Raw genomic sequence first — 22626 nt, 5'->3', positions numbered from 1 at the left:
GACATCTCATTCATATAGAGGAAAAGGTGCTATCACAAGCTATGGTTGCAGCAAAGGAAGAACTTACAATTAAAGACGGAGCTACATATGCAGCTGCACCTAAAGGGAAATATTTCATCTTACTTATGCACTTCAAAATGACAATATAAATTGTCAAGATGGAGTAATAAGTGATTTTGTTAATGTCTTTCCAAAAGTATCATTGTTTGAGAAGTTTCTATTGATGTTGCCACTATTTCTCATTGTTCATAAGCATGTGAAGCATTGGAAGATTTTGAAAAGAGGAAGATACTTCAAAGAACCAGTAAATGGTTTTGTTTGAGTGGGTCATGTAATCTGGTTAGTGTAGATTAGGATAGGTTAGAATAGGTTTCTCATTCAATAAATGTTGTTACACAATGTATTAGAGTTAGTAGTTGTGTAGTTTAGTTTGTTTGCTAGTTCTTCTTGTCTCATTGACTATTTTGGAGGAGTTTATAGCTATTTGGTTGGTTGGTCATATTTCAAATCATTTTTCCAACGGTGTGAGTGAGTCAAATTTCTAATTCTAGAAGAGAGCCTTTGCATACATTTCCAAAGGTTTCATTGAGTAGTTGAGTCTTTATAATGTCAAGAATGCTCTATTCAATGATGGTGTCTAGTTGGTATTATCTGTAGGTTTCATGTTGTAACAGTCAGTCTTGCAGCAACTACTATTTGGTTTTAACAATTAGTCTTGCAACCACTGCTCTTTGATTCAATAGACAATTCTGCAGCAACTACTATGTGATCCAAAAGACAACTTTTAGAAAGTATGAAGACAATACTCATATTAAATAAACAATACTATTGGAGAGACCTAAATTTCAACAATCAAAGGACCTATACTTTCAGCTATTTGCAAAGTTTGAAATTTCTCACAACAACACAAATGCAATTGCAGGAAATGGAGAAAAGTCAAAAGTCAATTTCAATAAAATAGGCATATCTCTCTCAATTCTCAATGAAATTAAGAATGGCTTATGGTTTTGGAAAGCTGAAAACAAGGCGCACAAACCCTTTTGGGCATTTGAGTTAGTTTGGAATAATTAATGAGCACCACAGATCAGAAGTTGACTAAGGAAAATGTGGCACGTTTTCAAGCAGCATAAAATCACTTTCAGTAAAATGGCCATAACTTCCACATTTCTTAATGAAATTCAGATTTTCAAAATGAAATAGAAAGAGAAAAAGGAGCAGCACAATTTGGTAAAATAGTTTGATATAATTCATAATAATGAAGGAGAACCATGTGTTTGAGTGGACTACTGAAAATGTGGAGCAGAAAATCAGCACACTTAGTCATTAGTTTTGTATTAAATCTCTTCCTTGTTTAAAGGAATGATGAGACACTTGTTAGATTGTTGTTAGGGAGTCAATAATCTTATATATTCGAAATTGTAATCAAGTATTTGATATAGATGCAGACACATATGAAAAGTTGTAGTTTGTAGTATACAGTTCTTGCAGCCAATACTGTGCAGTTTCCTGTAGCCATTACTGTGTATTTAGATTTATTTCCAGCAATGTTATAGTTTATATTTTGCAATGATAGAATAGCTTAGAGAATTTCATGGTGCATAAACTTTGCAGACTTGTTTCAAGTATACGTTCTTGGGTTGACAATTTAAATAAACCTTCTCTATTAGAAAGATAACTACTCATTTTAGATGTCTAATCCATAAGTTGAGTTCTTAGAACCAAGTTATTGATCTAATTGGGAGGCCAACATTTTTGGTGCCGTTGCCGGAGACAAGTCAAGTTATGAGAGTCTGAGTTATTAGCAGCTCTTTGTCATTTTTCTAGAATCTTAGTTTCTATTCAAAGCACTTAGGATTAGAAAAGTTTTCAGCAACACAAAATGTGTTTTGGATCCATGGAGAATAAGAATGAAGATCTATTATCATTTTCAGCAAGTTTGGAAATCAATGAAAACATGTTCTCTAGTATCATAGAGGAATTTTTTTCACATATTGATGAAAAAGTGCTGATTTCTAAGGAGGAAAATGAATACAACCTTATTTTGCAAAATGAAGAAATCGTCATACACGAGGTTGCTATTGAAAATGAATGTGATGTTAAATCAGAACTCCTACTTCAAGAAGAGAGTTGCAATAAAGTGAAAAATGGGTTTCAAATCCATGGAGAATAATAATGAAGAGCCACTATCATTTTTAGCAAGTTTTGAAATCAAAGAAGACATGTTCTCTAGCATAATAGAGAAATTTTGTTCACATATTGATGACAAAATGCTGATTTTTGAAGATTCAAATGAAGACAGCCTTGTTTTGCAAAATAATGAAATCACCATACACAAGGTTGCTGGTAATGATGGATGTGATGTCAAATCAGAACTCCTACTTCAAGAAGAGAGTTGTAATAAAGTGAAAATCAGTCCTCCCATGCATAAAAGTAAATAAGATATTGAAGATCAGTTTTGGGATGATTTAGAGGATTTTTGCTTAACATTAGATGTTAAACCAACATCTTTTGCAGAGAAAAACTATGAGACTTATGAAGATAGTGCAGAAATTCCATACTTTTATCAAATCAGCCATAGAAATTGGATTTTCAAAGTCAAGAAGAGGATAAAGAAGAAACTCATCTACACAAAGCCAGTAAGGAGGGTTCCAAATTTGTTCTTTCACAAGGGTGTCCTATTAGACATCTCATTCATATGGAGGCAAAGACGCTATCACAAGCTATGATTGCAGAAAAGAAAGAACTTACAATTGAAGATGAAGCTAGATATGATTGCACCTAAAGGGAAAACATTTCAGCTTACTTATGCACTTCAATACAGCAATATATATTGTCAAGCTATAAGAGTCTCTAAGTTTTTAGCAGCTCTTTGTAATTTTTCTAGAATCTTAGTTTCTATTCAAAACACTTAAGATTAGAAAAGTTCGCAGCAACACAAAATGGGTTTTAGATCCATGGAGAATAAGAATGAAGATCCAATATCATTTTCAGCAAGTTTGAAAATCAATGAAGACATATCCTCTAGCATAATAGAGGAATTTTGTTCACATATTGATGAAAAAGTGCTGATTTGTGATATGGAAAATGAATACAACCTAATTTTGCAAAATAAAGAAATCACCATACACAAAGTTTCTGGTAATGATGGATGTGATGTCAAATCAAAACTCCTACTTCAAGAAGAGAGTTGCAATAAAGTGAAAATTAGTCCTCCCATGCATAAAAGTAAAGAAGATATTGAAGAAGATCAGTTTTGGGATGATTTAGAGGAGTTTTGCTTAACTTTAGATGTTAAACCAACATCTTTTGTACAGAAAAACTATGAGCCTTATGAAGATGGTGCAGAAATTCCTGTACTTTTTTCAAATCAAACACACAAATTGGTTTTTCAAAGTCAAGAAGAGGATGAAGAAGTAGCTCATCTACACAAAGCCGACAAGGAGGGTTCAAAATTTGTTCTTTCACAAGGGTGTCCTATTAGACATCTCATTCATATAGAGGAAAAGATGTTATCAAAAGCTATGGTTGCAGCAAAGGAAGAACTTGTAATAGAAGACAAAGCTACATATGCAGCTGCACCTAAAGGGGAAACATTTCAGCTTACTTATGCACTTGAATATAATAATATATATTATCAACATGAAGTAATAAGCGAGTCTATTAATGTCTTTTCAAAAGTCTTGTTGTTTGTTAAGTTTCAACTAATGCTGCAACTATTTCAAACTGTTTATTCATAATATTTATCATTTTTAGTAATTGATTATCTATGCATTGCATTTTATTTCTCAATTATCATTATTGTAATTATATGCTTCATAAGTGATGTCAGCCGACTGGTTGGTTCCGGCAGTGTTTCTGTAGCCGACGGAATGATGTCAGGCGGTGTTTCTATATTCTGTAGCCGACAGGGTGATGTCTGGCGGTGTTTCTGTATTCTGTAGCCGACGTCGTCAATAAATAGTTTGTAGCAGATAAAATATTTGTGGCCGACGGACTCCTTCGGGAAGGTTCGGCGGTAGTATTTATATCCCGTCTGGGATCATTGTAAATCATCATTCATCTACTATTGCGAATATAATTCTGCTGTTCGTGTTGATTGTCTGTATGCGTTCATTTTCTTTACCTGTACGGTAAACATTTGGCGCCGTTGCCTTATGAATCTGGAAGGTGGGAGGAATGAAGATTAATGCCAAATCAGCTTAGCAAGGATCGAAATAAGGTGAAGGGAAAAGATGGAATCCGTACTGCGCAAGAGAATTTAATTCTGGCACAGCAAGCCGAAAGCCGACGGAGATTTCAAAAGATTGCCGACGGACACCGGAGCGCGGAAGAATTGTTGGAGGAGACTCGGCAGCGAGTGGAATTGGTGGAAGAAGTAGGGGAGGAGTTCTTGAACTTGTGTTCACCAAGGGAGGAAAACTCTGACGGAAGAGCATCAACTTGCACGACTCGCAGTGCCGACGGAGCACGAGCGTGGAGTGACCTCTTCGTCCAGGATAGACTTCCGCGGGAAACAATTTCAGAGGATCCTTCTTCTTCACCACGGTTCGCAGCTGTCGACACCTTCGGTGTGGGAGTGCAGACCGCTGGTGCAGGAGTTCAGACCGCTGGTGTGGGAGTTCAGTCTACCGGTGTGGGAGTGCCAACCGCTGATGTGGGAGTGCCGACTGCCAGTGTAGGAGTGCAGACTTCCAGTGTTATGGCGGGACCCAAAGAAAAGCTGCCGAAATTTGAAGGTGATGGTACAGCCGACCCCATCCGACATTGTAAGACATGTGAGATGATCTAGCGAGCAAATGGAATCACAGATGCCAACGAATGGGTCAGGCAATTTTCGGCAACCCTACGGGGTGTCACGATTGATTGGTTTTCGGATATGGATCCGCAGAAGCTGGATACATGGGATAAGATTAAAAAGGAGTTCTTGGCGGAGTTTAAACTCTTGCGGGATGATAATGAAATCGTAGCGAAAATTTTCAATACCAAGCAGGGGAAGCACGAAACTGTCTGTGTCTATGTCAGGAGATTAAAAGACTTAATAAACAAAATGGAAAGCAAGCCGACGGACGGATTATAGAAAAGGTGGTTTGTGGATGGCCTACGCTCACAGTTGCGGAGGAAAATGAAAATTGTACCACCATCGTCATATGTGGATGCTTATAACAGAGCACTGGTCCTTGAAAGTGCGCACAAAACAAAGAAGAAAACTGGCTCCTCTGACTTTGATGACGACGAATCTGCTGGAGATGATAGCAGCGACGACGAAGGTAGTAGCAAAAAGGTTCGTGCCTTACAGAAGGATATGGTTCGAATGATGGAGTTTAAAAATATGCAAAAAGAGCCAAAAGGTAGTGAACTGTGGTGCACAGAATGTAAGACCGACGGTCATACTAAAGGATTGTATCTGAAGAACCAATTCTGTGACATTTGTCAGATCGTGGGCCATTCGACAAAAGACTGCCCCTTTAACATGAAAACAAGAGGATCTCCGCAGGTGTTTCTCACACAGGAGGCTTCCCCGTCGGGTAGTAGCGGAAACACGAATACCGCCGATGCTACATCTGGAGGATAAAGAAATAATAGCAGAGGGCAAAATAACAATGCAAACAATAACAATAATAATGAGAGCCGAAGTCGAACTTAGTATGATGCAAATGGACGACCGATCGTTCAATGCCGAGCATGTAATTTGTGGGGTCATTTTGCGCGGGATTGTACAGCGGCAAACACATCAAAATTATTATGCAAATGGTGCGGACCCGGCGATCACGAAGATTTCAAGTGTCCAAAGGCTGGAGTAAACTTGATCACTGTTGGCACGGATGTAGAGGAGGTTCTGACAATTACACGGAGGCAAGCGGAGGAAAAGAGAGAATTGGGGGAAGCGCAGGTGGAAATTGTAAAGCCATCGTCGACAGGGACATATTAGTTGAAGGACATCACCGGCACCTTGGCAAGGAACTTTGCAGAACAAAACATTGTACGACAGATCCTACAAACAGAGATACCGGTCAAGATAAGTGACTTCCTTCTCACAATGCCCCAGTTATGGACGGCCATTCTGAATCATACACCGTTTTTGAAAGCACTGGAGGACACATGAAGGGATAGTAGGGAAGTGATGACAACAGACCCAATGTTGCTGGCACTCACATCCGGACGGCATCCAGCGGTCGTCGAAATGGGGATTTTGGGAAATGTTTTGACAGACACAGTTGTTGATGGAGGGTCCGGCGTGAATGTGTTGCCGGAGGATACTTGGAAGAAGTTAGGAAAGCCGACATTGTGGCCACCTGCATTTCAATTGCTCACGACAAACCAACATGGAATCAAACCATTGGGAATCTTGAAAGCGCAACCGGTAACAATTGGTATGCAACCATTTTTATTAGATTTTGTGGTCATTCTATTGAAAAGAAAAGGATATGATGCTATTCTGGGACGGGATTGGTTGGTGCAAGCAAAAGTAAAACATGATTGGAAACGAAATACCCTATCAATGAAGCATGGAGGCAAAACATTCACAATTGACCTGCATACACAAATGGTCGGTGAGGAGGCAGCATCGTCAGATTTAGAGAGTGACGGCGAAAGTGACGACGAAGCAAAGAGGAGAATGGAACCAGACGAAGAGGGAGTATTGAGACTTGATGGAGGATCGAATGACGACGACCTGGACTCGGTGAATGGCCTGTTCCACTGGCAGATAGAAGACTATGAACTGTTTCCGAGTTGCACAATGTTAACGGTCGACGAACGTGACAAAACACAGGAAAATGAATGTTCAGAGGAATGCAGGGAAGCGGAAGAAGAAAAAGCTGCCATGGCTGAAGCTGAGGGGAAGAACATACAGTTTGAACACAGAAAAACGAAAGATCCCACTGTCCGGTACATGGTGAATAGACCGCGCGGAAAGAAAAGGTTACACCACAGCATAAAATTAGTGGAAGGGCACCGACAGCAAGGAAATAATCCAGTTGCGCGACAACCGCAGGCACAGTGGGCGACGGAGGTGGCACAGAACAAATGTAAGGCGTACGATGGTCAGAATGAAATCAAAGTGGAAAAGTTTAAGGGCAAATGGGTTGGACCATATCAGATTCGAAAGGTCGGCGACAATGGAGCGATCAAATTATCAACTTTAGATGGGCAGAAGGTACCTCCGGCAATCAATAGATCCAAATTCAAAATATATGGTGCCAGGAAGACTCCGTCGCTGTCACAGGATGGCCAGCTGACTTTGTCGTCGTTGCAGAATGGCAACGCCTGGAGGCAAAATGGAGGTACCTCTGTTATTTGATTTCTTTTCATAAAAAAAATTAAAAAATAAGAGATTGAAAAAAATAGAAAACAAAAAAAAAAAAAAATTCAGGGGCCCCGCAGGCAAGTCTGTCCGCGGGCGTAACAGATAGAGGCCCCGCGGACAGAAAGGCCTCGCGGGCAAGTCTATCCACGGGCGTAACAGATAGAGGACCCGCGGGCAACAACTGTCCGCGGGCAACAAAGGAAAGGCCCCGCAGACAGTCTGTCTGCAAGTTAATAAAAGCCCCGCGGGCTTAAATACTTTTTTTTTTTTTTGGGTTTTTTTCCTCCGAAACCTCCAAACATCTCCTCCGCACGGGCAGTCTCCACCGGTATAAGGAAAGGTCCGCGGGCATAAAACTTCTTAATCCTCCGACTGAAGCACGTTATCGTTCCATTCGTCCGCCTTGGAGCCGCACGTGGTCTTCTGTTCCATACTGCCATTCATTGCCAGGATAGTGTAGGAGAAAGAAACATAGGAGTCCGCACAAAAGGATTGCACAGGATTTTGAGACGGATCGGTTGGGATGAGGAGGCACTGAAAACATCTGAACAAAGCATCGGAGGCATCGGAACGCATGAAGCTGAACGCAAGCCTCAGACTCCATTCCCTCCTCCAGCCAATGGGGAAACAGAGACATAAAGAAGAGTGCTTGGGCGCTTTTGAGTTTAGCAACAGCACAGTAAAATTGCAGGAGCCAAGATGGAATCTGTGTAGGGAAGGAGAAGAGTGCGGAGGGATTTGTGGTGGATTGTAGAGGAAGCAGTTAAAAAAAAATTTAAAAAAAAAAAAAGACCCCGTGGGGACGTTGCCCCCTGGACCCCCAGTCATTGCGGATATCAGTCGTGGGAGTCTGACCAATTGAGAAGAGTTGAAGTTGTTGCAAGCATGGACTTTCTGTGTACCAGAGGCAGTGGGAGCAGGGGTTGGCTGTGAAGCTGTCTTGGTGGATGCGTAGAGAGCTCGAGAGGAGCTGATCATCCAGTTGGAGGCAGTGCAGCAACACTTGGCTCAAGGTACGATGGAGTTGAAAACAGAGAAAGCAGCACAGGTGGCGATCAAGGTTAGCTTGAGGAGACAGTATTGTGTTAGCAGAGGCTACAGATGTAATGGAACGAATGTGGAAGTGATGTGACAGAAGCAGATTTTTCTTGTTGTAGTCACTCTGATGATATATTTTGTTTGTTAATTTGTCTCAGATATGTTGTAATTGTCGTCCGGAGACGACTTTTCTTTTTGGGGGGGATGGTGTCAGCCGACTGGATGGTTCCGGCGGTGTTTCTGTAGCCGACGGAATAATGTCCGGCGGTGTTTCTGTATTCTGTAGCCGACGGGGTGATGTCCGGCGGTGTTTCTGTATTCTGTAGTCGACGTCATCAGTAAATAGTTTGTAGTGGATAGAATATTTGTGGCCGACGGACTCCTTTGGAAAGGTTCGGCGGTAGTATTTATATCCCGTCTGGGATCATTGTAAATCATTATTCATCTACTATTGCGAATATAATTCTGTTGTTCGTATTCATTGTCTGTATGCGTTCATTTTCTTTACCTGTACGATAAACAAGTGATCTTTTGCTACCCTCATACATACATTATCATTTGAGGATAAACAACCTTTTAGCTGGGGGGGAACATATGTGTGCCTTGCATTATTGTCATAGACCATTCGAGGATGACCTTTTATGAATAGTTTTAGACTACCTCCTATATTCTTGGTGAAAAACATGCAGATAAGAGGGGGAAAAAAGTATGGAATGATAATAGCTTTCATGACTATCTAATGCCTATCCCTTGTTTGAGGACAAGCAAGATTTCAATTGGGGGGAATGATGAGCCTATAAAATGTCATATTTATATTCATCTAACATAACACTTTACCCCATGGTTTCAACATTTTCCCAAGCCATTACCATACATTAACTTGATTTATAAAGCATTAACTATGATAAATAATTTATTGATTATCATTTGCATGTGTAGCTAGTTGATGTTGAATTGTGATGATATATTATGATAAATGGTTATTGTTGAAGTATAATTATCTTGAGGTGATTAACATATTTTTTGTGAGGTATTTGAGTCGTTCATGCAGCTGGAAAGAAGGAGAAGCAAGTTGACACTTGTCAATAATCAACAATTGCAGGAAATGAAGAAAAGTCAAAAGTTAGTTTCAGAAAAATAGGCATATCTTACTCAATTCTTAATGAAATTAAGAATGACTTATTGATTTGGAAAGCTGAAAACGAGGAGCACAAACAATTTTTGGGCATTTAAGTTAGTTTGGAATAGTTAATGAGCACCATGGATCAGAAGTTGACTGAGAAAAAGGTGGCACGTTATCAAGCAGCATAAAACCACTTTCAGTAAAATGGCCATAACTTCTACATTTTTTAATGAAATTCAGATTTTCAAAATGATCTAGAAAGAGAAAAAGGAGGAGCACAATGTGGTAAAAGAGTTTGATATAATTCATAATAGTGAAGAAGCACCATGCGTTTGAGTGGACTGCTGGAAATGTGAAGCAAAAAATCAACACTTAGTCATTAGTTTTATAATAAATCTCTTCCTTGTTTAAAAGAATGATGAGACACTTGTTAGATTGTTGTTAGGGAGTCAATAATCTTATATATTCAAAATTGTAATCAAGGAAATGCAAACATATATAGAGATATAAATAGAAAGTTGTAGTTTGTAGCATAGTAACAAGAATCGCCCAAAAATCGCCTGAATCGGCGATTCCGCGACCCAATTCATCCTGCGCGATTTTTTTTGAATCGTGAATCAGTATCGCCGATTTCTGGGCCATGAATCGCCTGAATCGCCGATTCATGTAAAAATCGCCAAAATCGGCTATGAATCGCCCGTGGCATGTAAAAAGGGAAGTTGAAATTTTTAAAAAAATCACTTGTTTTTTTCACTTTGTTTTTGACCTATTCTCTTTGTTATAACCCTAAAGGGCCTTCTATTTGTGAAGCATGAGTAGAAGAGGGGAAAAGTGAGAGAGAAGAAGAGAAAAGAAAAGCCATAGGTTTCCAACCGGCAAGAAGGAGGAGCACCAAAGAGATCAGCAGGCCATTTGGGGAGCCCATCAATTGCTTTGGGAGCATTAAGGAGCCAATATCAACACTCCTCAACTCATTTGCAAGAGGTAAGTGCTTTTTTTTTTCTTGCATGTTAGTGTATTATGCATTTTTTGTTAAATTTTGAGTGTATTATGCGTTTTTTGTTAAATTTCTATAGTTTTCAAGAATTTTAGTGTAAATCTTGAATGCTCTTTATTTTTACTAAGTTGCAAGCTAGGGTTTGTTGTTTTCTAATTTTTATTAGCTTCAAACTTTGATATTTTACATAAAAAAATTTATTGCAGCAGCCTTTGCTCTCATTTTTCGCAAATTCCAATGGGTAAAAAAGATGAATGTTGGAAATATAATGAAGAGTTTCCTGGAAGAACCAAATATCAAACAAAATGCATGTTTTGTAAAGAAAAAATAACTTCCGGGGGTATTTATAGATTGAAATTCCACATTGTTGCTATACCTGGACATGATGTTACAGTTTGCACTCACCAAACTCCTAAGGCAAAACGCACTTGCTTAATGGCATTAGAAACAATTGAAAAAGACAAAGCAAATAGGAAAATGCAAATTGAAGGGTTAAGGGGTATTGGCTCCCATGTTCCCGCATCCGCAACTGCATCCACATCTGCATCTGCATCAGCTTCTGCATTTGTAGGTTGTGTTGGAGAGGGTTCTTCTAGGCCTCCTTTTATCCTAGTTCTTCTGCTCGTGCTAGTGCTAGTGCTAGTCGGTCACATACTGAGACGAAGTCCCACACCAACCTATTGCAGCCTAGAGTGCGCAAAAACAGAATGGATAGTTACTTTGTGCCCTGCACTACTCCTGGTTCCCAACCCACGCTTGAGGGCATGGGTTTGAACAAGGAGATTCACGATGCTGCCAGAAAGGAGATATGCAAATTTTGGTACTTTTGCAACATTCCATTTATTGCAGCCAGGTAATTGATTCTTTTTTCTTTGTTTTCTTTAAAGCTAAAATTAAAAGTAAAAGTAAAACTTTAATTATATCTACTTGTTTTATAATTTAAGTCTTTGACATCTAAACTTTTATTTGTGACAGGGCTCTTTATTGGCAGAATATGATAGATGCGGTTGCTATTTTTGGTCCAGGGTTTAAAGCCCCAACTGAGGCTGAGTTGAGCGGATACCTCCTGGATGAGATGGTAGAGGACATGAGGGTTGACCTCGAGGAGAACCGAAAGGAATGGATTGCAAAGGGTTGCACCATCATGACTGATGGTTAGACCGATAGGAGGAATAGAACACTCCTCAATTTTCTTGTATCCTGTGGAGGTGATTGATCATTCTACTTTCCTACATACATTGTAAATTTTGATTTGTTGAATGCTAATTCGTTAATGATCCATTTAATATTATAATTCGTTGTTTTGTTACTTGTAGGATATACCATGTTCATAAAATCCATTGATGCTTCCGCACATGTGAAAAATGCCACATATTTATGTGAGGCTATTGAGGAAGTTATAGCAGAGGTGGGAGAACAAAATGTGATCCAGGTGGTGACGGATAATGCAGCAAATTATGTTGTAGCAGGTAAACTTTTAACTTTGCAAGTTTTGAAAATAAATTTATTTGAATTTTGAAATTTGAGTTTCTAATTGACTTAAAATTGTTGTAGGTAAACTTTTGATGGAGAGGCACCCCACCATATTTTGGTCCCCTTGTACGGCACACTGCATTGACCTCATGTTTGAGGAAATTGGCAAACTTGAGTTTGTCAAGTCATGTGTGGAAAGGGCAAAAAATATATGCAAATTCATTTATAATCATGCATTTGTCCTTAGCACAATGAGGAAGTACACAAAAGGCAAGGAGTTAGCTCGCCCAGGTATCACGAGGTTTGCCTCGAATTTCATCACCTTGCAGTCCTTATTGACATCAAAGGATGGATTGAGGAGCATGTTTGTTGGGCAGGAGTGGATTTGCTCTTCCTATGCTACAACCACTGTAGGGTTAGATGTGGCGGATTGCATATTTGATGAGGATGGTTTTTGGAAACCCGCTAGAGAAATCCTTAAGGTAAATTTATTGCAATTTAACATTTAGTATTTTTCTTTTACTTTAAGTTATATTATTTTATATTTAAGTTTTGACTCAAATTTTTTGTTTTACTTTATATGTAGGTCACTGAGCCCCTTGTAGCTTTGCTACGAACTGCTGATGGGGAGAAGCCCTCTATGGGCTACATTTATGAGGGCATGGATAGGGCCAAGGAGGCCATCAAAGCCCAATATGCAGGAGTGCAGGAGAGGTATGGCCCTATTTGGGACATCATCGATAGGAGATGGCAGAATCAGCTCCATCGACCCATCCACGCAGCAGCTTACTATCTGAATTCGGCATTTCGTTTCCGTCCTGAGTTCAAGGCGGATGCGGAGGTTCTCACTGGCTTATACACAGTGATTCAGAGATTGAGTAGGGATGAAAATAGCGCTGCTGCGATTGTTGAGCTAGACCAGTTCAACAATAAGGAGGGGCCACTTTTCTCTGGCAGGATGGCCATAAATGCTCAGACAACACTACAGCCAGGTAAAAATTAAATAATATATTCAATGTTCATGAATCTAGATTCTAAACTTAAAGTTGATTATATAATGCATTAATTTTAGAGTTGTAATTTGTAAATGAGACTAATTGTTTTTGTTTTTTCCTTATTTCAGATAGATGGTGGCAAATGTTTGGGGCCACAACCCCAAACCTTCAAAAAATTGCCATCCGCATTCTGAGTCAGCCGAGCAGCGCTTCTGGATGTGAGTGCAGTTGGTCCATGTTCGAGCACATCCACTCGAAGAGGAGAAACAGGTTGACAATGCAGAGGTTGAATGATCTTGTCTTTGTTCATTACAACCTTCGTCTTAGGATTAGACAAATTTTGGGCGCTGACTCCTCTCCGATCATTCTAGAGGAGATTGATCCAGAATCAGAGTGGATCACAGAGACCATGGACCCAGTTTCATTGAGGAAGACCACGCGTGGGTTGACCAGGTGGATGTAGAGGCTGAGGCTGTGGCTAGGGCAGAGGAGGCAGCTAGAGCACGTTCAGGCATTGGTAGACGCACACACGCATGCACAGACGCAGGCCCTAGCGACGTTATTCATGAGCCCATTGCCCATGCAGGGGACATGGCTCGGCGGTCCTCTAGGACCTACCTTACACGCCTTTCTCATAGGCAAACTGGATACTCAGAGGTTGAGGTTGAGGCTGCAGCAGAGCTAGAGGATGATGATGAGGATGATGAGGCTTGAGCTAGAGCCTTGTTTTTATATTTTGTTTACACTGTATAGATATTGATAGTGATACTGAATCACTGATAGACATATGTTTCAAACTTTCATGGATCTTCATCTTAGATTTATACATACATTTATGATTTGATGTCTTATAGATCTTCATGATTTCATCTTACTGATTCTATGATTTGAATCATTATGATCATTTGATTTTTATTTACTTCAGCTAGCATACAATTTACATTTTAGTACATAATGATAACATAGTTACGTATGTGATGGATTTTATGTTTCATGTTTATGTATGTTAGATTCTATTTGATGATGTTATAGTGTTTTTAAGTTATATTCAATAAAGGGTGCATGAAATAAGTCTTAAATTGTTAAAATCTTTACATTTAAAGGGTTTTTTCAAATTTGCCAATTCATCGCCGATTCACCGGCGATTCACCCTCGATTCACGATTCGATTTGGCCGTGCCAATTCCGATACGATTTCGATTCATGTTACTATGGTTTGTAGTATACAGTTCCTGCAGCCACTACTGTGTAGTTTCTTGCAGCCATTACTGTGTATTTAGATTTATTTCCAGCATTGTTATAATTTATATTTTGCAACGATAGAATAGCTTAGAGAGTTTCATGGTGCATATACTTTGCAAACTTGTTTCAAGTATACGTCCTCGGGTTGACAATTTAAATGAACCTTCTCTATTAGAAAGATAACTGCTCATTTTGGATGTCCAATCCATGAGTTGAGTTCTTAGAACCAAGTTATTGATCTAATTGAGGAGCCAACAAGTATGAACCCACATCTACTGACTTTACTGAAACACCCACATCACCAACATCACACCTGGGTGACTCTATATGTGCCTCAGTCCCACCTGAGGAATCAATTGCCTCATGCACTAGAGCAACTCTATGATAGCTGACATATAAGTCTCCAATAACTACTCCCTCCTCAAGAATCTGAATAGTTAGTGATAACTACATCATCAACTGCCTCTGAACTAACCATAGTGACTACTTTGGAAGTCTCAACCTACTGAAACTCAATGTTGTTATCCACCAAGGGCACTAACACATCCACATGTCCTTGTGAAATAAGTCCATCAACACTGTGGATAGGACTAGCTAGTGTCATACTGAATATAGGTACATTTGCATCATAGACACATGTCGGGAAAAACTCAAGCTTCCTTCCCTGCAACCTCGATCTCGACCTTCTAAAGGCAGAAACCATATACCTCACTACCCTCTCAACTATCTTTAGATCCAACAAGCTCTTTTCCAACCTCTATTGATGAAGCTTAAGTTTCTCCATACTTTCCTACAAAGCATTCATCTTTGCACTAACTTCCTCATTACTCCACCAACTTCTAGAACTGCCCGTCCTCCTATGTCCATTCATGGTTAGAAAATGGTAGAGTGCTGGTCATTCCAAATGCAACAGCAAATCTGACAATAATTAATATTTTCCTACCCTATAGGATGGCAAGAAACCGCTCTGATACCATTGTAATAGCCCCAACCAGTTATAACTTTGTCAAACACCAAATTCTTCTCAAGTTCAATTGTTGACATTTCATCAAACACTTTGCAAGTAAGCTCTGATACCACTGTAATAACCCCAACTGGTTATAACTTCATGAAACACCAAATCCTTCTCAATTTCAATTGTTTGACATTTTGTCAAACACTTTACAAGAAGCTCTAATACCATTGTAACATCCCTTGTCAATTCAAACCTCAATTTGTTGATTTGTAGCTCAAGGAAAATTGTCAAACACTTCCAATATGATCTCTATGCTTATTGTTTCTGAGTTTCAGACTGATTCTGCTTGCTTGAAATGATATCAAAGGGAATCTAAAAGCCTATAATTGATTACTACTATATCTAAGAAAAGAACTAAATACATATGCAATTGTCTTTTGGCTTTTCAAATGCATACAAATAAATGAAAAATGTGCACTTACAACCAACTGGTATTTTGTAAAACACTTGGCATGCATACTATTATGTCAAATATGGAAGATATAAATATGCACATTACATCAAATATATAGACTTGCAACTTGTTACTGCTTTAGTAAGATATTTTCTAATTCAATGCTTAACATAATATTCCAAGGCTGTTGGCTTTGCAACCCCAAAAAGACTGAGTAGAAATGACATTATAAATCTGATATAAAATGTGCATCTACAGCTATTTATGACATCCACCTTTACAATGCCAAATGACCAATTTAAATGATGCAAATTGATTGTAGAACCTGATATACAAATCATCCAATAAAGGAGATGAAATTGCAATCATAATCAAGCCAAGTACTGTAGTGTGGATACTATTTACGGCACTGTCCACGGCACTATAGTAGCCAACAATAAATGTATTCTCCAATTTAAACACAAGTAGAACTCCAGAATGAAGCTCTCCTAAATGCCAAATTCAATGGATATTTCACCACCTCAAATGGTTGCAACACTGAAAAATTGACGCTCTCCAATGGCTAACTAAAATCTGAAACCCTTAGTTTATTCGCCCAAGTTTATATCAAATGCAATTGACAATAATCGGATGTCTAACAATGAAGCTCTTGCCTCTATTTATTCTTTTCCTTCACCCTTCTAGAAGGAAATAAAATATTATTTAATTGCACTCTCTAGAAGCTTCCCTCTTTTCAATACAATAATTAGTTGTGTTTCTAGAAAATTAAATTAAGTAAATATAAAGTCACCTTTAGATTTATTTATTTATTGACTTTAATATAATTTATTTCTCCACTTAGCCTTCGGAGAATGAAAAGCTAAGAACTCCATTGAGGGTCTAAAAGATGGGGAACATTACATCACGCCATTGTAGCGTGACACTATTCACGTCACTATAGCATGACACTATTCATGCTACTATAGCAACAAGATGGGAAGTTATTACTGAAACATTATGTTATAATACTGGAGTAATTAGTGAGTTGAAAAGTCTGCTATGTGTTTGATATTATTAGTTTTGAAAATAATATTATTTCAGCAGTAGTTCAATCTTTGGTTTGCATATTATTATAAATTCCTTCTTATTCATGTTATGTGATTTCAAATCTATGCAAAGACATAAAAACAAACAAATATTTTATTTCTGGAGCCATAAAGGGGTTTACACATTAAATGGAGAAATTAAAAGTTGGATACAAATTATTTGACTAAATTCCTATTAGTAGTTGGTAGTTTTTGGGGATGTCCATTACAAAGAACTATTTCTTTCTACACAACAACCTTGACATCTCCAATGAAATGCACCACCTCCTGGAAGGGGTCTTATAATGTCTACATACTTCCATGGAGGAGAATTAGAGTTGGGTTCTATTCTTTGTTCTGTATTGCCTACTGATGAAGAGGTAGATGCCATTCCTTTCCCTATGGTAAGAAATTAGATACATGTTCATAATTTATATGCAAGAAAATGACAAATTCTGAAAAAATGGAAAAGAACATATGAAAATTGAAACAGAAATGGTAAAATGAAAAAACTAGAACAAAAACAATACTAAATGGAATAAGATCTTAACTTTTCCAGCCATTGCAAGCTTGCAAATGTGTATGAATGATGCACAAACACTAAAACACCCACAAATCAATCTTCAAACTTCTTGCACAATCAGATGCTTGCTCAAAAACTTATGTGCTCTTTGTTAAAACAAAATAACCTGTTTGGAAACATAAAATGACAATGAGAGGACACCAAAAACAATTCATAATAACTTTTAGGGTTGTTGATGCCAAAAAAACATTTCATTTTTGACCAAAAAAACACTTTCCAACTGTCCGCAGGGCCCAGTTTGCTGCAGGTTTGAACTTTTGGGTGTTGATTTGCTTGAGTTCTAACACGCAGGGCAAAAATTGTACCCTGCCCAAACCAAGTCTGAACCGGACCCAAACCTCAAACCAGTTCGAAATTTTCCTAGTCCGGAGGGTGGGGGGGGAGGTACCCTGGTAACTTAGCTTTTAGAGAATTAGTACAACTCTTATTAAACTAGTGTTTTAACTTCTACATGAATGTGTTTGGTATTTTATGTATAATTTGAATTAGAGAAACAATTCTTATGTGCCTCCTACTGAGGCCATATATTTGTACAAAGAAATGTGTACAACTGAAACTGTATTTACCCTCTTGCTGGACCAAACGGAACAGTAGATGCATGCTTCTCAAGAGCCTACATTCAAGCTGTGCAATAGCTTTTCAGTTGCATGGACGCAACTTTGAAATGGAATTTTTTAACATTTTCTACTAAATGTGCCATTGGCTGACTGAAGAAACTACTGTCATTAGAATGGCTTTCTGTTCAAAACTTGTGGTTGGTTGTTGTTCAGAGAAGGGGCTAAAAAAATGATGTCTAGTAGGGGTTAAGAGCATTGGAGTTGTCAAAAATCATTACAATGATCAGTTTGTTGCATATCTATTTGAACTGCTGTCACATACCCATTTTCTGATAAACTTTTAATTGCTTTTGCATACCCTAAGTTTGGCTAGTGATTGTAATAACAGTTAAAAACTGAAAAGGAAATATGAAGAAATTTTTAGTCAATGAAAGGTAGTTTGGGGTAACCTCAGATAACTTTGCATACTAGCAATTGCAATCTCCTCAAGGAATTGCGTTCCGATGTCTTTCATCTTTATTTTATTTATACAATGGAATTATAGGTTGTCAAACTTGATTTGAGCTGCCAGAAAGGTCCACAACCTCTTGTTTGTTTTTTTCTAAAAGTATACCCAACCAATTGCTTTTAGAAACAATATCCGCAAGACTAGGAGAGAGTACCATGTTGTATATTTATGTCTGATTAAACATAGGCTGCATATATGTACCTGGAGTGCACATATTTGATTTTGATCAGTGCATCTCTGTGTCAATTCTGCATGTAATAGTTATTTTTGTTCATTATCAAATTCTGCCCTTCAACCACACAAATGGTATGGTTTTGATGGAGGATGAGATTGGATGTGAATTAAAAATCAAATATAGAAATTGTTTAGTTTCACTCTCCTTGCTTTGAGTATTTCAAGACTGTTTGGATTATATCGAAGAAACATATATTATAAATGCTGCCAGGTGTGATGTCAAGAACTTTGGGGTAGGGAGCTTTGAAAAATCTACAGCTAGACTTGGTCACTTTATCTATTTCTATTATTTTTATGATTCACATTTATTGCTAAAATAGCAACTTCAGCGCTAATTCTTGCATACTTAAGGTTACAACATACAATAGACTAGGCTATGCATCATAATTCATTACCTTTAGAATTATTATCTTATACTAAACCAATTTGATGCCCCTGAGTAATGACATAAATCATGAACATGATGCAACTGTAGGAAGCTTATTAAAGCTGATAATCAAAATATTGATATGTGGGCACTGGGTATTGACTATACTTCTCACTATTTTGAATAGTTGCTTGAGATAGTTGACCATACAATCTAGAGAAATAGAGAAAGTTGGAAATGAAAGTCTTAATGTTTTTAGAGCTTCTATCAGATAAAACATAAGAAAAATTCGTTGCTTAAAATTATTATAGAAATATATATATATATATAATGGTGTATATGAATAATTATATACCTACTATAATTATAATTATAAATCAAGGTCTTTCATTCACATTCATGTCCATCTAATGTTAATATTTCCTTATGACCAATCATGATGCACATGATTGCATTGCCATGTATGCAATGGTAATAGGGGCTTTATAGTCTCAAGATTCAACGATTGCGTCTATCATTTTGTCTCGTGTTCAACTCAATGTGGCCCAACATTATATTTACATCCTATTTGCATCGGGTTTTGAGTGCACTATCCAATGGTTACCATGCCCACGTTGACCGACAATGATTAGTTCCATTCAATGTGACGGTTGAGCAAGGTTTATGAGAGCCCACGTCCCCCTATTTTGGAATTGTATTTATTATGATAAGAACCCAGCTTGCAACATAGAACATATTGAACAGTAGACCGATTAAGTCAGAGACCAATGCCACCATCATATAAGAAGATATATATATTATTTTTCAAGTGCTTCTCAAATCTGTATATATATATATATATATATATTAAGTTCTTATATATCAAATTATAATTTTTGTTGTAAGGATTGAGAACCATATATATATATGGATACATAAATTAGTGAATTTAAATAAATCTAATTTGACAAACTTATCATGGTATCAAAGAAGGTCTAAGAGACAATCCTGTTTAGATTTATTCAATACAGTATTTTTTCTCAAATTTCTTTATCGGTCAAAATGGGAAGCGGAATGAAGGTAGAAGATGGACTTTGTAATGTCCCTTGTCAGATTATATAAGATTTTTGGACTGATTATTTTAATTCAATTGGAGAAGATTTATGTATAATCGATATATAAATTAGAGTGCCAAGTTGGAACGTCAATTGTTCATTCAAGGGAGTATATGTTGCCCCTGATATCTTGTATAACATAGGAGAATCATGTGTCCCTTACCAGCCCACTCTTCGATTGGCTACTCTAATACAATCTATCTTGAATCCCTGGTGGATTATCCCTATATTGCAGCTACAACTCATAGGATGTTGTAAGTATTAGGATTTCCTACATATATCACGAATTTCTCCTCCGCACACTCTACTGTTTCACTTCCCCCCTTCCTCTCTTTTCAAAATGATTCATTTTTTATATTTAATGTATTAAGAAATATGACTTTTCACAATCAAGAGTCATATCATTTCTTAATTAAATAAAATAATATTTGTAACACTGCTTTTACCTATTTTTACTTTAACACATCGTTTCCCTGCTCTAATTTATACTTGTTCCTTATTTTATTATCATTTCATTAATTACACCTTCCTATTTTATAAATGCTGACTGACGTGGCTTCCATCTATATGCTGACAGGGATGGGTCATGGACTAATTCCGTTTGCGCAGTTGCTCGTATTTAGAGCATACAAGTTTGCTATCGCAAACCCTGGTGCAAGCATTAAAATTGCATATCAGAGATAGTGTCCATAAGAAGAGCATATAACATAGTTATATATATCTGAGATGGATCAATTGACAGAGACAGTTTGCATACATAATATTGAAGATTAGAGATGGCATATCTCTGCCTGACATTCACGTGTAAACCTTTAAATACAGCATATAGTCTATTAGAAGATCAGAGATGGCTTTACGGGCTTGAGTGCTTATAAGATATTGTAAAATCAGAAACAACCTTTACACATTAACATGTTCTGAGACTGTGAAACCATCTGATCTCACATTGAGAGGATTCACAGTGCCTTTGGAATTACCAGTGATATGTACATTCTGTCATAATCCACTTATCACTGTATTATCATTGCCATTTCATTATTGCATGTCGCATATGAAATAACCAGTCATATATATGTATAGTTCATTGCCATCTATTCACATTTTTCTGTTATTGCCTTCATTATTATTGTTAATGTAAATTAGATCTGCTGCAGATTAGAATGTATATTACCTTTTAAATCTCTGGTCTCTTGAACAATATGCTTGACTGATATTGTATTTTTTATTATATGGCTAATATTAATAATACCTCTTAGTTTGATATCTATTTATTTAATACTATAATATTATAATATAATAATATATCATTTTTTATTATTTTTTTATTATCGGTAAACGGCCGTAGCCTTGATTTATTTTATTAATGAAAAAATATAGTACAAGAATTCCACCGTTCTGATGAGCACTAGTAGGAAAGAACAGGGAAAGAAAACCTCCAGTCTTGCCCAAGACCGTAGTCCTATATTATACATTTATGAAAGGGGCATACCCCAGTTTCAGTAAATCTTACATCATATCACAATTGTTACATCAATAGAGCTTCAAATATCTCTATAATCAATCTGGGTTTGTGACGGCTAAGTACCTATTTATAAGACATCACATAATAAAACAAGATTTGTTAGGGGTTAGCGAAAAAATTAAGAGGATTAATATTATCTTTAAGTAGAATTTGGAGGGAGCAAATTGCATCAAAAAGGCAGATACATGAGAGATTTCGAGGTACTAGTAAATAGTGACAAAAATTGAATAATCATGAAAGGGAACATGGGCAATAATTAACTGAATTCGTATCTTCCCCACATTTTAATATGATTGAACAAAAATCTATGCCGAATTCACGTGTTAGGGAATAAAACAAGGAAACCATTAATGCAAACAATTGGAACCCGAGATAGATGACAGTATGAATTTCACATCCAGATATAGAGATTGAAAACCAAATAGAGAAGTTGAAATATAGGTTTATATTATCTTCATATATACTGATTTTAGTATAAACATTTCAAAATTTACATGCCGCTTTCGATTTGAGATAACGACAGCTTGAAAATGTGTCCTTGCTACCAGCTATTCAAGAGATAAACCTATACATTCGACTAATAACAAAATGTGATTACCCATACCTATCATGGATATTAGTTCCTGTTGTACTTGGGTCGTATTTACTACCAAAATGACCCAAATACTACATTTGTCAATTAGTTTTCTTAAAAACCATGATTATCTCCGAAGCCTCCTACAGATTAGTAGCATTTGAGCTTGGAGGAAATTCATAGGCCGTCCTTCCTCTACTCAATCGGTCATAATTAGGTAAACAGAGTTCCACGTTTTCCAAATTGGAGAGGTCTGCATCCGGGTGGATGTATGCATTAAAGGCCCTTAAATAATTTAAGAGCCAATCTCTACCTGGGTCTTCAATAATACCTCTCCAACTAAGTAGGAAATTGATACTTGCTTCCATTTTAGGCCACTCGTTAAAAAACTGAATGTTATCCCTAATAACCAAACATGGACGCCTCGAGCTTCTAGCAAGTTCTAGAATGTCCAGCTTGAGGTCCATATAAGCCTTCGGGAGGGGAATCCAAAGCCTAGCGTCAATGTTGGCTACCACAATTTCCAGCCCTATTAACTAGC

At 37.5% G+C, this 22626-nt stretch overlaps 2 protein-coding genes across 5 annotated transcripts in view; one reads left to right on the top strand and one right to left on the bottom strand.

Annotated features, from left to right (window-relative positions):
- LOC149562204 (phosphomannomutase-like) overlaps positions 1-22626 on the bottom strand; it is a 250289-nt gene that overhangs the window by 163727 nt on the left and 63936 nt on the right. The window lies entirely within an intron of this gene.
- On the top strand, positions 12100-13395 carry LOC149562205 (uncharacterized). The gene is made up of 3 exons (XM_089827943.1): positions 12100-12419; positions 12524-12929; positions 13061-13395. Exons 1-3 carry the CDS (start codon positions 12189-12191, stop codon positions 13393-13395), a joined length of 972 nt encoding a protein of 323 aa, XP_089684069.1. The 5' UTR covers positions 12100-12188.

Source organism: Cupressus sempervirens, chromosome 4 (assembly GCF_028749045.1).
Source record: "Cupressus sempervirens isolate cs-2001-9-10 chromosome 4, ASM2874904v1, whole genome shotgun sequence".
Classification (NCBI taxonomy): domain Eukaryota; kingdom Viridiplantae; phylum Streptophyta; class Pinopsida; order Cupressales; family Cupressaceae; genus Cupressus; species Cupressus sempervirens.
This window is presented reverse-complemented; position numbering and strand designations above follow the sequence as displayed.